Source organism: Hippopotamus amphibius, chromosome 8 (assembly GCF_030028045.1).
Source record: "Hippopotamus amphibius kiboko isolate mHipAmp2 chromosome 8, mHipAmp2.hap2, whole genome shotgun sequence".
Classification (NCBI taxonomy): domain Eukaryota; kingdom Metazoa; phylum Chordata; class Mammalia; order Artiodactyla; family Hippopotamidae; genus Hippopotamus; species Hippopotamus amphibius.
The window spans coordinates 18,615,652-18,631,840 of record NC_080193.1 but is presented as its reverse complement, the minus strand read 5'-3'; the positions used below and the strand labels follow the sequence as shown (position 1 = coordinate 18,631,840).

The 16,189-nt window shown below is 37.3% G+C and overlaps 2 protein-coding genes across 3 annotated transcripts; one reads left to right on the top strand and one right to left on the bottom strand.

The window, feature by feature from the left end:
• Positions 1 to 142: 142 nt before the first annotated feature.
• FAM216A (family with sequence similarity 216 member A) lies at positions 143 to 8,565 on the top strand. Of its 2 annotated transcripts, none has more exons than XM_057744980.1 (7): positions 143 to 587; positions 1,971 to 2,005; positions 4,434 to 4,555; positions 5,832 to 5,964; positions 6,046 to 6,229; positions 6,782 to 6,864; positions 8,198 to 8,565. In XM_057744980.1, the coding sequence occupies exons 1-7, from the start codon at positions 496 to 498 to the stop codon at positions 8,314 to 8,316; spliced, it is 768 nt and encodes a 255-aa protein (XP_057600963.1). In that variant the 5' UTR covers positions 143 to 495; the 3' UTR covers positions 8,317 to 8,565. The 2 variants fall into 2 exon arrangements, with proteins under 2 accessions (XP_057600963.1, XP_057600962.1); XM_057744979.1 differs by having other exon boundaries at positions 145 to 587; positions 1,971 to 2,011.
• On the bottom strand, positions 8,272 to 16,169 carry VPS29 (VPS29 retromer complex component). Its single transcript, XM_057744981.1, has 4 exons — positions 16,091 to 16,169; positions 11,686 to 11,877; positions 9,492 to 9,727; positions 8,272 to 9,239 (listed from the first exon to the last, which is right to left on the bottom strand). Exons 1-4 carry the CDS (start codon positions 16,091 to 16,093, stop codon positions 9,122 to 9,124), a joined length of 549 nt encoding a protein of 182 aa, XP_057600964.1. The 5' UTR covers positions 16,094 to 16,169; the 3' UTR covers positions 8,272 to 9,121.
• Positions 16,170 to 16,189: the final 20 nt, after the last annotated feature.

The window sequence follows — 16,189 nt, the reverse complement described above, 5'->3', positions numbered from 1 at the left end:
GAAATGGGCGGTTGCGATTCTGGCGAGGTCTGGTTGCCTTGGTGATGACGGACAACCGCAACATTCTGCATCCCTGAGCCGGGTGCTTTGGTCCTTGGTTTGCGTACTGATGTTTGACCTCTATGGTGACCCTCAAGATTTGCAAATTTGCAGAGGGTCTGGATATTGAGGTGGAAGACACCTTTCGTTTTAGAGGGAAGGTATACTTCCTTTCCGTGAAGCATCCCTTCCACGAAAAGATGCAAACGTAGAAACGCGCAAACAACTAAAGAACTCCCGCCCCTCCGCCAACTTAACTCCAGGATCTTGGATCTGCCCTCCCCGCTCTCCCGAAGCTATTCGGGCAGTGTCCGGACTTCCTCGGAGGAGGCTAGAATCCGGCGTCTGCCTCTTCACCTCCTATATCGCCCGGCTTGACGCACGCGTGCTGACAGGGGAGGGGAAAGGGAAAAGCTTCTCCCGCACATAGATCGCGGTCAGGGCACCCGGGAGGAGATGCCCGGCCAGGGTCCAGTGTCCGACTGGACGGAGTGCAGTTCTTCCGCAGAGCCGCCCGCAGTGGCCAGGGCCGAGGGTGGCGGCGGCGGGTGAGGCTGCGGGGCCCTGAGGGATTTGGGAGGCTGGCAATTAGCCCCGGGTCGTGATCCCCGGGTAGGGGAGGGAGTGGGAGCTGGCTGCTCCAGTGGGCTGGTCCCCAGTGTACTGAAGTGAGAGGAAGGGAGAACCTTTGTTGTGGCCGGGATGGGAAATATGGAAGCCTACTCACAGTTTAGGGGAAGGGCTTCTGAGGGAAGCTTAGGAGGAGGGTTGGTGCAATGACTGACTAAACGCGGTGACTGCGACAGTCGCCTGGGTGCCTCTTTCTGCCCCAGGGGGCGCTGCGAAATCTACTGGAAAATTTGCCGTCTGGCCAACATATTTGTATAAAACAGGGGTTGGCGGGGTGGGGGTGGGGGTTAGGGGGGACACCAAGGGAACAGAGGCTCAAAGGAGCGCTTCCAAGTCAATAAATCATTTCTGTGTGTGACAGCCACCTTTATGTCAAATTTGGATTCATAATCTGTAGTGAGACAGATGACTATGAATTTTAGAGGCACCTTGATTTTGACATTTTCTTCACGCAGTGGTTGGTTTTTCATAAGTTCATTTCATTTTGAGCAGGTTTTTACTATTATTTCCTGGATGCTGAGACAGTCAGTTGCTGAAGTTGCTGCTGGAGGCAGTACCTCCTCATCCCTTGCATCAGTTATTCCCTAAAAGTGAGAACTGCCCGGTGTTCCTTTCAAGCCCACAATCATGGCTCCTGCTGCACCCATGGCCATCTTAAAAAATATATATATATATATGTATGTATGTATGTATTTGGTGGATTGACGACTTCTAAAGATGGCATGGGGTTGTGTGTTTCTTTTCTGTTCGTCTCAGTGTTTGGCAGAGTTCTGGATCCTAGTATATAGGGGATCAGTGAATTCTTGGTCATGGAATAAATTGCAGGAAAGAGGAAAGGGGGAGTGTATTGTCTTAATTTGAGAATAGGAAAAATTAACTTGTACAAATTGGAAACATTCCAGACCAACTTAGTTCCAGTTCACCTTAAATTACATACAATAAATTATTTAAAATAAAGGAAGAAAATATCATGGATAGCACAGAAGCCCAAACTACTTTACTGAGCTTAGTGTAGGAATTAGATTAGAAGGCTATAAAGGTAAGGCCAAGTCTGGCTTAAAGTAAGTCCTTTATTCTATGGTAAAAAAAATCTCAGATAACCCACTCTGAAAAAACCTTGAGTCATTAGGATGTAACCAGAATTACAGGAGATTTGCAAGACATTATATCTCATGAAAACGTGAAAAGTAAAAAGCATATGCAATACTGTCCTTTTTTCATTTAAAATACTTTCTTTAATGCTTATAAAGCTGGCAATTATTACATATTGTTTACATCCTTTTTTTTTTTTTTTTAAACAGATCAGCAGGACATTCTTACTACCAGAATTCCAAAGGTACTGGTGAGTAGACCATATAAAGCAGATAACACCTATCAGTAACATGGTTCAGAGAAGCCAATTTCACTATAACTATTCTCACAATGAAGTTTTTAAAAGTATTTATTAGCATCCTTGGTAAACCCAGTCTTTACGATCTTCAAAGAACAATCCAGCAGGTTCTTTGTCTCCTTTTAAGATACCTCACATCAAAAGAGTACTTCAAAATAGCAGTGAATCTGAAAAGACCTGTGTTTATAACTGATGTTGGTTGAAAAGGACAGACCACAATCTGGGTCTGTCCTTTTATACACAGACTGAAGGAAAAAATTCTAAATTGTTCAGCTTCAAAGAACATAAAATATTTCTCAATGCTGCTATTTTCCTCTCACTTGAAATAAAAGATAGAGCTGCTGGAGGTAAGAGATTAAGACAGGCCCCCAAGACCTCTCCCTAATTTTTTGTGGGGGAGCAATTTCAATTCAATGTTATATAAACCTGAATTCACTTTGCTTTTCCTTAAAAAATTTATAGTCCTAACAGTTACCTAGGAAAAACGCACATTTGTGTGTATATACATATATGTATTGCTATTTTTTATATACATGTGGTTGTTTTAAAATGGAGTTGCTGAATCATATGGCAATTCTGTTTGATTCTCTTTGAGGAACCACCATATTTCCACAGCAGCTGCATCATTTTATTCAATATATTCTCACCAGCAATGAGCAAGGGTCCAATTTCTCCACATCCTAGCTAACACTTGTTTTCTGGTTTTGTTTTGTTTTGTCTTCTTCGATGATAGTTGTCCTTATGGATATGAAGTGATATCTTATTGTGATTTGATTTGCATTTCCCTAATCATTAGTGACAGTGAGCATCTTTTCATGTGTTTATTAGCCATTTGTATATCTTCTTTGGAGACATCCAAAGTCTATTCAAGTCCTTTGCCCTTTTTCAATTGGGTTATTTGTTGCGCTTAACTATTATTTTTAAATGTTTCACTTTCTGTACAGAAATGCTACTAAGCTTTTGAGGAATTAAACTTTAGTCTGGGCTATAACACACACCTCAGAAATATTGATTAACCAGGACACACAAAATATATTCTCAAATAATTAGCCCACATTTATGACTAGAAAAGGATTAAAAAATAAACGTTTAAAATGTTGAATTGGTGTTCATTTTATTATTACAGATTCCAAATTATGTTTTAAAGATCATAATAACATAATTTGTGGATGATTTTCTATTTGTTGGCAAATCAGTCCTTCACTATGGAAATATAATTCTTACTTATCTGCACTAACCATCCAATTTGCCAAAATCTTGAAGAAATAACTAAACTTAAAGTTTAATATGTAAAATTATAGTGGCTTTGTTATCAATAATCAAAACAAAACTGCTTATTTGAGTTAACTGAATACAAACTTTTCAACATAAAATTTGTTCTGCCAGCTTTATTTGTAATAGCCCCAAACTGGAAACAACACAAATGTCCATTAAGAGGTGGACAGGTAATCAAATTGTTGTATATACATACATGCAATGAAATACAACCCAAGAATAAAAAGGAATGATCTATTGTTACATGTCACAGAAATGGATTTCAAAATAATTATGTTGAGCGAAACAAGCCAGACAAAACCAGAATATATACTGTATGTTTCCATTTATATCAAACTGAAGAAAACACAACCTAAGTGATAGTGATAGAGATAGAAAACACATCAGTGGAGCGGTTGCCTGGAGAGAGGAAGTGTATGGGGAAGAGAGGAATGTAACAAAGAGTTATTTCCAGATTAAATGTTGCCAGATAGTGTTTTCCCCCAAACTGCTACTGATGTTTATACCCTACGTTAACTTATCTTAATATATGTGAAGCTATTATTTTAATCGACCCACCTCAGTATTTAAAACAATGAAATAACTGAAATTATGTAAAAATGTTCCAATTAATTTCTGCAAAGCTCTTCATTTTAACACTGCCTCATTAAAAGGATAAAATGTATGTTATTCTATTTTGAGTCTAATACAGAATAGAATTCTGAAACTACATACTGAAATCAAATGAATGATAAAATATTTTTGAAAATCTTTAAAGCACAAATCCTGCATGTATATTCCTGTTTAGTATGGTCTGACATACAATAAACTAAAGAAATAAGTTACTGTCAACATTTTGAATCTCAGCTGAGTTCAAAATATTTTGTCCATATGTAATGATTATATATCATTATATATAGTAAATATTTATAAATATCTTAGATTTTTGTGTGCTCTAAAACCAAATGGCAGATCATAAAGTCTCTTCAAGTTCAACAGTGTGACTCATACTAGTATTCCAGGATAATCAGTGACACATGTAAATAGATGGATCTTAATAATTAATTTGTTAAACTGATCTTTGCTCATGAAATTCACATAATAATGTCCTTGCCTACAGACAGAATCAAAGATGGACACAAAATGAACTCACACATAGCCAAGCTGCAAGAGTTATGGAAAACGCCTCAGATTCAAACAATTCACATCCCTAAATCAATGACAGAGACATCCTTTCTGAAGGTATGCTAACTAAATACCAAGACTTTATTTAAATACCAGTAGTCCTTATATTCAGAGCTGAACTTTTTATTGAAGATAAGCTACTTAGAAGGTAAGGCACTGCAGAAGACAAGTAAACCCAGTACATTGTCTAGGAGTCCATAAATATCTCTTGGATAAACTCATGAATGAATGCAAGGATTTTATCATAATAGATTCCCTTTCATAGGAGTTCTTTCAGGGCTTTACGTACAAAGATCTAATGTACCTTTATTCAAGAAGCTCAGTGCCCCAAGCACAAAGATGCTTTAGGAAAGATCCACTCTAGAGATAGAAACCCAACCTCATAAAGATTTTGTTCAAGGACTACAAAGTTAAAAGAAAGCAAGTAAAGAAAATGGCAATAAGCACTACATAACTGTTGACCCATATTACCCATTAAAGATCATAGCTAGCAGAAGTAGCCTCTCTAGAGCAATGTAAATTAGGGTTATTAAAGATTTGTGCAAATTGATAAGTTTTTTCTGACCGACATTTTGAATTTTTTCTGGATTACCTATTCAGTTCAGTAAATCTTGTGTTTGTATGTATATACACATGCATATATAGTGGCATCTTACATTTTAGGTGAGTGTTAACTTCTAAAATCAGCAAGTTCAATGAAAATCTTAGTCAAAATTACTTATATAACTGGGAATTCTCTGGTGGTCCAGTGATTAAGACTCCACACTTCCACTGCAGGGGGCACAGGTTCGATCCCTGGTCAGGGAACTAAGATCCCACATGCCGCTAGGCATGGCCAAAAAAAAAAAATTACTTATATGAGAGACCAACATACTATCCCCCCTCAGTCTGTCCAACACAGAGTTATTCTTACAGTGCTAGAAAAGACTGTTTCTAAGACTAGAGTAATTGGGTTGCTTTTGGGTACCACATCAAGCATCATATTCAGAAGGCAGGATGCCCACACTCACTGAGAGGCACATGGGAACTAAGACTCATTGACAGATAGCAGATTCACACTTGCCTTATTCTTCTAGGGCAGTGTTTCTCAAACCCAGTGGGCATCTGAATCACGAGTGGAAAAGGCAAAGAGTCACTTGTACTATTTAAAGGGCCATTTCTCTCTCTTGTAATTTTTTTGCCAAATTTATTTTTTGCCAAATTAATACAGTTGAATTTGCATAAGTAAAATGTACAGATAGTACACTTCTCCTGAACATTCTGTCCTTTCAGTGTGGAATATTGCCAACCTCTGTTCTACAACGCAGCCTATAAATCTTGTTTTGTCTTCTAGCATCCAGACCTCCTTACCTTAGGCCAGAAGCGTTACCTGTGCAGCATTGCTAAGATCTATAACGCAAACTATCTGAGGACATTAATGAAGAGGCAGTACATGCATGTGATTCAGCGCAGCTCACAAAAGCCAGGCAGGTGCACCTCCAGGTGGTTTCTCACTAGTTCTCACAAGAAACAAGAGGGTGTTCTAACAAAGATGATTTGTGTGACAGGTGTCCTCACTCATCACAGGAGCCACCTCGGTTCTCGTTACTCACAGAAGCAGCATTACCCCTGCACTACATGGCGACACCAATTGGAAAGAGAGGACTCGGGGCCTTCTAACATCGCAGCTACATCTGCACCTGAGATGATCATACAGCACTCCCTTTGGCGACCAGTGAGAAACAAAGAAGGGTCTGTTTCCTGTTGTTTAAGAGAAAAATGTACCCCTAATTTTATTTGAAGGGTAGATAAATGACATTAAATCCTGTGTTCCCTAATATGTTCACTTTGTTACATTCAGAATTGGTTGGACAAAAAGTACAACAGAATGCTCTTATGGTCTCTTTACTGAGCTGACTGGGATATGCTACTGCTTTTAGAATTTTGTGGAACTGTAAAAATTTTGATCCGCTAGAGATATGGAAGACTGCCCTTTTAAATGATTCCCACTCAAATTCAAAATAGTACAAACACTTCCAAAAGGAGAAACATACGGTGGCTTCGGCACAGGGGAATACTATTAACGAAAAAGGAAAAAAGAGATTAAGGTGCTGGATTATTCAACCTGCACTACTATTGTTAGCTTTTCATCTCTGGGTTAATACGTCACGGGAGAATTCAGGGGCTGAAAGGGTCTCTTTGGTGACGCCAGAGCTTCATGAAAAGAATTTGTATGGTCTTCCACATGCATTAGGCAGCTGTTCACTTTGCTGGTTCCAATTAAGATGCTTCTCTTTCTTACAGTTTAAAAACTGGATATGCATCTAAAACAAGATGTAAGTCACTGAAGATTTTTAGAAAACCAGGCAGATTGTTCATGCAATCAGGTAAATGTGGAATTTTTAATATATGCATTTTTAAAGATGTTATGCTTAAAAAATATTAAACCCAATATAGTTCCATTTCTATTAGAGAAGACATTTAAAAAATTTAGAATATGATTTGCTTATATTGCTCCAAACAAAACTAAACATGATATCAATTTCTGCTTTCATTTAAAAGAACACACTGCTCAGGAAAGTTAAGATTCAAGATAATCCTAATTCTAACTAAAGATATTTATAATATCAAGGCCAGAGACTTAGAGAATGAAATTTGTCAGAACCCAGAGCCACAAACATGACTTTTTCAAGCCACAGCACTTCTTTTAAGAGATTTTTCCATTTCTGGACAAACAGCTTTTTTTTTTATAATTTTCTGGCCATGCCACGTGGCATTTAGGATCTTAGTTCGATCAGGGATCGAACCTGTGCCTCCTGCAGTGAAAGTGCGGAGTCTTAACCACTGGACCACTAGGGAAGTCCCCCGACAGCATATATTGTATAGAATCATTATAGTTAACAAAGGGCTATATACCTATACCATTTTGTTTAATATTCAACAAACCAGTGGAAGCAAACCAACCAGTTATTATTATCACAGTTTTACAGAGCAACTCAGACAAATCCACATTTGGGAAGGATCAGCATAAAGGATCCTTCTACTACAAATACAAAATATCACAAAATGAAAAAAGGCAAAAGAGTAAGAAAGACTGAATGCTCAGAAATATTCCTCAGAATTGATAAAGTGGAAAGGATTAAGTGGAAGTTAAATAACTTCCTATTTACTACCCCAGTGACTAGATTACTGGGTAGGAAGTAGGGAAGTTAGGCCTTCTGAACCCATATCCCACTGCTGTGTGACAGCACCACCCAGCTCTGCTATAAACACCATACCATGCCTTTCGAAGAAATGAGGGAAATGGCAGGGGAGAAGGTAAGTCTGGTTCCAAAAGAACAGCTGGAGGAAACCACAGATAGAGGAAAAGTCCCTATGGTCCCCAAGAGAAAAGAAATGAGAAGGAACTTAAGGATAATGGAGAATACTGAAGCTGTAACTTCCCTCAGTCAGAAGATTTTGAAAAGCAGTGAGAAAATAAGACTTGGAGAATCTGCTATACAATAAGTTGGCTAGAATACAGTACTGAGCACCTTATTTTAATAAGAGATTTTGGGGGAGTGGGAGATAATTAAATTTTGAAAATTGCAATTTGTTTTTTCCAATGGCTTATTAACAAGGTAGGTCTTTTTGAGGTTGTTCTCATATACAGATCTCAATTTTCAGGATAAAATACTTTATTTCCAAAACAGACATTATAAACTCTTATTTTTCTTTCAGTTTCTACAAATGATTCTGAATCATACATGAATGAAGAAAAAAAGGAAGAAGATTTACTAAATAAGTGTATGCAATCAATGTCAATTGAAGAACAGGGAGAACATCTGATGTTAACTTGACAACCTTGTCTTGAGTATTGATGATGTGCCAAAGGTGGGGGGAAGGGATGTGAATTGTGTCCTCTCTCTACATTTAGGATAGTGTTGTTATTCACCACTAAGTCATTAAGTAATTTTAGTTTATTCAGAAACTTACCACAATGTAAATGGTTTGATGTAGTTCCATGTACCAGTGATATTTGTGTAATAAAATTTATGTGTGATATATGCTTGTAATCCTAGCTAGGTACAATTAAAATTTTTGTCACCTAAAACTGAATTATTTTTCTTTAAATCTGACAAATACATTGTATAATTCCTATTTCTGAGAGCTCTAAAAGGTCATCTCATTTACCTTATCACTGTAACACTTGTCTGCAGTTTCATTTGGCCTCTTATTTTCATGATTTTTAAAAATTAAAACACAGTTTATTAAGAAAGTATAAATGAAAGGTAACTGTTTATTACTGGAGAAGAAAAAAATGTATACAAGAAAGTCTAGATTCTTTCTCCTCATGCACTACTTTGGTAATAAAGTTCCAAATATCAACTATGAAGATATTTACAAGGATAAATTTTTCTTAACATGACCATTTACTGTGTGGTGGACATTTTTTCATAGAAATCATATACTTAAACTAAATATAATCTAACAGTTTACAGGAAGCTTAGAACATTGTATTAACAGAAGATGATATTGTAATTTACTGCAAAATATTATAAAAGTGATACAATTTTGTGGCTCTTAAGTGTTTAATTACTTGAGTTGAACAGGGGAATGGAAAAAGAAAAGCCCAACAGAAAAATCATCAGGACAGGCCTCGATTTAAGATTTTTTGTATTCGATTCGTTCTACTTTCACATCATCTCCAATTAGCTGATACACATAAGTGACAACTGTAGAAGCCTGAATATCCATCAACACAAATGAAGGAATAATGTTTCTGGAAGAAAATATAAATAATGTCAGTGTTTTGTACTAAAAAGCAATAACACTATAAATTTCAATTTAGGATGACAATTTGGATTCAAGGAGAAATCTGGTTGTTAGACATATTAAAAAGAATAATCACCAATAGAAGATTGCCAAAAAGGCTACAGTTACTTAAATAATCACATTTCTCTTTTATGAAATGTCACACGTACAATTATTAACTTTATAAAACCCCCAAATTCCCAAATTGCATACTACTCACGTTTCCAAGGCATTATATGCTCCAGTGGCAGAACCTGGATTAATGTAGAATTTATTTTCATGCTCAAATGCTTCAAATTTATGTGTGTGTCCTGAAATAAGAATGTCCACATCAAACTGCCTCTGCAGCAGAGCTAAGCTGGCCATATCTCCCCATGGAATAACTTGATGTCCATGGATCAAACCAATTTTGAACTGCCCAACAGTCACAACTTTCTGTTCTGGATAATTCAGATTCTAAAATATGAAACAGACATAAGGAAAAAATATTTTAGAGACTTTTTAAAAAATATTTATTTATTTGGCTGCATCAGGTCTTAGCTGCTGCACGCAGGGATCTTTCACTGCTGCGCGCAGGCTCCAGAGCATGCAGGCTTAGTTGCCCTGCAGTATGTGGGATGCCAGTCCCCCAATCAGGGATCGAACCCCCGTACTGGAAGGCAGACTCCTGACCACTGAGCCACCAGGGAAGTCTCTAGAGATATTGATGTTTAAAAAATAAACTTAAATGTTTAATCTCATATGGGTGTTTTGATACAGTGCTCCACAACCAACGTATTTGTTAAATACTTGATTTCTTCTCAATCTCTAAGGCTGCAACTGTGCTCAAAACATAATTTACTTCAGGTAAACTGGAATTTATCATGCAATCCCTTTATTGAGTTTACTTTCATAGATTGTGAGTTCTTTTGGGCTTTCTGTAGAGAATAATTCCCCCAAATTTGTGTTTCCTCTAAGAATCCAAGGAATCTGACCTGCAAACTAGGATATTTTCAAATTATATCCCAGGCTTTAATAGTTACATACATGGCTTACAATAATAATGATAGTTAATACTTATGTAGCACTTAGTATGAACCAGGCACTATTCTAAGAGGTTTATAAATATCAACCGATTGTAATACTTACAAATAATCATATGAGGTAAGTTATATTATGACCCCCGTTTTATGAATGAGGAAACCAAGGCACAGAGAGGTTAAAATAACTTGTTGTTTAGTGTTTGAGCCAAGATCCAAACCCTGGTAGTATTGCTCCAGTGTCTGTGAATTTAGCAAATCTGAAGCAAACAATTAATTCTTGCTACTGAAACTATCTTTGGTATATCATAAACAGAACCCCTAAGATATTTTTAACAAACCAAACCTATACTCTAATTATTGACAAGTTGTTTGCCCCTTCCCTTCTCATCCCCCCACCCCACCTTTCACTTTCAGGCCACCTCTAGTTTATTCAAACTTAAGACCAAGACAAAAGAGCACTAATGAAGTTAAATAATTTATGAAAAAGCTTATATTCCCAGAAATACAAAAAAAAATTTTCATACTAGAAAGAGGTGTACTAAGCTAGATAGAGCACATAATGTTAGAACTGGCCAGGGTCTTAAAAATCATCTATTACAATCACAGTTACATAGTAGAGAACTAAGAAAGAGAATGTAATTTGCCTAAAATCTCATTATTAATTAATGGGCAAAGTTGGAATTCCAGAACTTGTTATTTTTTCTCTAAAGTTAGGTATTGAGGTAGAATTTACATACAGGAAAATTACCCTTTTTGGCATACAATTCAAGGAGTTTTGACAAAAGCATACAGTTGTGTAAACACTGCCAAAATTAAGATACAGAAAAGTCTATTCCCTCCTCAAAACTCCTTCATGACTGTTTATAGTTAACCCTTGAGATAGGGAGCCATGGCAGGGTTTTCAGCGGAGAAGCAATGTGATCTTACTTCACCTAAAAAGGATCACTCTGGTTTCTACTTGGAGAACAAAATGTGGAGGAAGCAAGTGTAGAATCAGGAAGCTGGAACACAGTAAAGTGATAAGGTGGCTTGGAACAGGGTAGCAGAGGTGGTGGTGGTGAAGTTCCTAAACAAAAACTTTGTAAACTAAACGACAGTACTACAAAAAATAGTGACAAAACCATATCAATTTAGCTAGAACAAGCACGTAATATGTTTATTAAGTAGTCTAAAATAAGTGATTTTCAAACTGTAAGGGAGGTGTATGTACAGTAATTTTACATTGAAAAACTAAAAAACAAAAAAACAAAAACTTAACAGTTGAGAAACTCTAGTCTAAAAAATAAAGCTTATACATATAAGAAGGAAATATTTAATTACTATATAGTCAACACAACAGAAAAAAAAAAAAAGGAAAGGAAGCATGTGGGAAAGGAAAGGGAAGTACCTCACCTCATCAAAGTCTCCTCTCACAATATGAACATCACCAGCCAGAGTCTTGAGATAGTCATAACTCTCTTTGGTGCAAAGGTTTCCAGTGCAGAGAATGTGCTGAATCTTTCCTGGCACCAGCAGTTTTTTGAATTTAGCTGGCAAACTGTTGCACCGGTGTGGGATGTGCAGGTCTCCTAATACCAACACCAACTTTAAAGTGTCAAGGTGAGAAAAGGTGTAATGTTAAACATAATTTTAAAACAAGATATTCTCCTCCCGTAACTCCTCTTTTAAATTAATCAGAGATTCCAGAACCCAAAAGAGCTGAAGTTACTGATACAGTTCCTATCATGACTATTTAAACAAACACACATATGATTCTAAATCAATCAGTTTATTTTGGTCATAAATAGGTGTGCACACAATACAGGTAATCATTCTATTTATCAAGAATAAACTCAAGCTTTCTAAAGCGATTCATTTAGAGACCTATATGTTACACTCAATAAAAAAACTGAAAAATGAAAAATATACTACTGGGCCCTATGGAATTTGATATGGTAATTCATATTTCTTCAGTTTTAATGTAAAACATCATATATTGATTCCAAGGATGTTAATAAAAAGAACAGTTAAAATTATAATGATAGAGAAAAAAGTTAATTCTATAATTTACTACACTGACAACTATTTGGAGGAACAGTAGCCAAAATTTACAATGTTTGTTACTTAAAATATTAACTATACATTCCAGAGGAGTAAAAACAGTCTATGTTGCAAAGAATTTCCTTAGGGCAAATGTGCTTTTGAATTATAATCTTGCTATCGTCTTTCCTTCATCATTAGAAATCCTGACTGTCATATTTTTGTCTAGATTAAACTGCCTATGTATCCTCAGCTTAGTTCTCAAACTTAAAATAACAAATCACAATCTTTCATATGCATTAGAGCATTAGAAAAAGAGAGAGAGAGCGATCAGCTAAATAAGTGATAAATTCAGCAGGAGGTGGTTTAGAGCTGGAACAGTCTCAGATGACAAAAGCAAATTCTGCACATAACTATAAAAGAATTAAAAAACTTCAATCCTGCACATTTTTAATTTTAAAATTTCAAGATTTGACATATACACATCCTTTAAAAGAATACTGTCAAAAAGGTCATTTAAAAATAGTATCCACCCTCCAAAGGACAACAGAATCAATTTCTCCACGTGGATTAGCATAAACACCTTCAGATGAGATCTCGCCCGTTCAGGGTGGTATGGCCGTAGGTAGTACAAGCACTTCATTATACGACAGGATGTTTTCTCACAAAGATATCCCATCCATAAAGGTACATGCCCTTTAACTGGTTCTAAAGAAGGCACGACTATTCTTTAAAATTACCAAAGAAAACACTAAATAACTAAAACAGGCCACCACAGACTTTCTAAATTGAAATTAATCAAAACCAAAATTGTAAAATTAAAATTATTACCACAATAAGCTTGATTCATCTTGCAACAAATATCAAAATGATTACAGAGGAAACGAAAAGTTATCAGGACATAAAGTAACTGAAGTAACACAAGGTTACAAAACTAGAGCACTTTAAAGGAAATTTTTAAATAAGCTTTTTTAGGAAGAGTAGTTTCAGTTGGTATTTGCTCAATGACTTGCATTAATGGTTTCAATCCAGATCTTAGTGGACAAAACATCTATAAAACTAGAAACCACCATAGTTTCCACCCTCAGTGGTAATCAATACAAAAGTACCTGGAGATAGAACAATCTTCATCTTTAGAGGGGGATCCTTTCAGATATGGATTGAAGTACATAGTTAATGTGGGAAGCTGGCATTTGAGAAAAAGGTAAAAAATAGATTTCTATATTAAAAAAAAGAATCTCAAACTCATAAATTAAGAGTATATGTCTATAACAGGTTGAAAATGTTTGGGACTAATAATGAGTGAGCTGTTCAATCTGAATGTGGCAGAACGAACATTAGTAAGACATGATACTTTATAATGATCAATAACCTACATTCTATAACATACTGTGGGTTGTGCCCAAGTGTACCTAGACTATTAGCACTCTAAAGATATAACTATGAATGGCCACACAGAAACTACTTCAAATTAGTAAGGATCCTTACTAGGACTCTGGTTTTCTGCAGCTTATGAAATTATAGGGGGAATAGTGTCACATAACAAATGTCATACTTTGAGCAGTGTCTTTGCCCAAATTCCACACTTTGATAGTTCAGGTTAGACATAGATTATAGTCTTTTAAGACAGCAAAATATCCTGCAAATGGCAATCTTGTTAAATTCAAATAAAGAACCAACCTAATCGAAGCACAGGAATTTGGTTACTACCTATTTGATAGACCATAAAAGGGTGAAATCCCAGTAATCAGCCACCCAACCACCATTGTTAGTAGGAGCTGAGAGAAGAAACTTACTCTGTGCCCAGCCTTAGTGGAATGAAGAAGTTGATTGCAGACAGGGGAATGAAAAAAAAAGGGTGAAACATGACCAATGTTAAAAGAAAGCCAACGAAAAGAAACAAACCAAAAAAAGAACAAAAACTCATCAAATGAATATGCAAACAATTGTTAATGATTTCTGAGTGTTATGAAAGAAAATGTTAAAAATCAGCTTTGCTCAAAACAATACCAAAAGAACCGTATGCTCTACTATTAAATCTCTCTCTCACACACACACACACTTAAAATCTTTTCTACTTTTCCTAACCTCATTCTCCACTTTGACTCCCATCCCTTTTATTTCTTGTTCTGTTTAGAATTTTATAAAACAATTCAGAAAATTCATCAGCAATAGCTTAAATGAAAGCTAACATTTTCTGGATTCTTTAGACCTAACTATTCTTCAAGTATACTGATTTTAATTCTCTTATGTTTAACATTCTAGTAGTTGGAGAATTACAAAGCAATATGAATATATTATCAAGTGAGGATGTATTGGATGCTAAAAGCAGGCACCTTCCTCCAGCTAAAACTGGACTTTCCCCACACCTGAATTTGCTGCCCATAGCCTCTGGATACTACTGGGTATTAAACATTTCTAGTCTCCTTTGCCAAATAAAATGCTTTTAACTGTAAACGAACTGACTAATGCTAAATTTGGCCCAGTTCTATTTCACATGAAAAGTGCTATTTCAGTACAATTACCCTGAAAAAGTGTTCGCCTCTCAAAAAAACTTCAGAAACATGAATAGGGAAATCGTGTCAGGTAATTTCATCTTCTCCCAGGGATAACTGTCTCAAAATTACTGTAAACTGGATTACTCTAACTTGGAGTCTGTTTAAAAGCAAAAATAAAAAGTGGGATTAAAGTCTCTAACATGTATAAAGAAACTAAAGAACCATAGACCATGAATCTTTGGCTGTCACGTCCATAAGGCACCTTAAAGGCCGCTTGTCATAGAAACACGATCATCTTAAAAATGTAATCGATGTTCACCAGAGAGAGAAACCCCTTTTCAAAAAGCAACACAAATACCAAGATCATCAGAATTCCTTTTGAAACCGTTCTTAACTTTTTAGGGGGTCAAGGGCACTCTGAAAATCTGATTACCGCTATTAGCCCTCTTTGGCAGCAGTTCCAGAGTTTTCATGTAGGAAGGTCTTAGGGGTACCGACCTATTGGGGGTGAGGGAACGAATTAGGTAAAGCTTCCCAAACTACTTGCGGCCAACAATGGCCCTTCAACCAGAGAAACATACATACAAAATTTTCCAAAGCACTTCAAGGAGTTCGAAAACCACTAAGGAATCCTACTCTAAAGGATCGCAGCAGCCTGAGGAAGCAAGCAGTTCCAGCAATTCTAAAGGCCAAATCCAGTCCTTTTAAGCGCCCACCGCCACGTTTCAATGGCAACTGCACGTTATTTCAGGGGTGAAGGGGATAGTTTTTATCCCCTTTCCCTAAATAGCAAACTAAAATGGGCAGGGAACTCTGTTTGCTTCTTCCTGTTTTGCATCTGAGAAGCCAGCTTTCGCCACATGGGGGTGGTAATCGGTGGATTACCAACCAGCGGGAGGTGCATTTTGCGCGAAAGGAGCAGGGAAACGTCTGGAAATAGGATTTCGGGCTCCTTTCTCGGGGACGCTGGAAGCACAGGCCCAAAGGCCTTTCCTGGCTCGAGCGTGTGGGTCTCCTGACAAAAGAAGCAGCTGAACCGGGACTTTTCCCTCCTCGGACGTCCTCCGGCCCCTAAGGCTGGGGTGTGAGGCCAGGGCTAGCCGCACCCAGAGGCGGCCGCTCTCTTTCCTCCCCTGTCTTTCCCCAGGCCCGGGCCACGGCCGCACCCGCCACGGCCTCCGGGATCGCTCAAACCCTCGCCTAAAGACACCCAGCGGCTCCCAACAACGCAGCGCCTCCGCCGAGAGGCAGGGCTCGGTAGCCGCAGCTGCCGTCCTCACCATCCTGTCAGCGAGCTCCGCTCAGTCACCACAACCGCCGCCGCCCTCTCTTCCTCAGACTCCTCGACGACCCGCCCACCTCACTCACAACCAATGGAA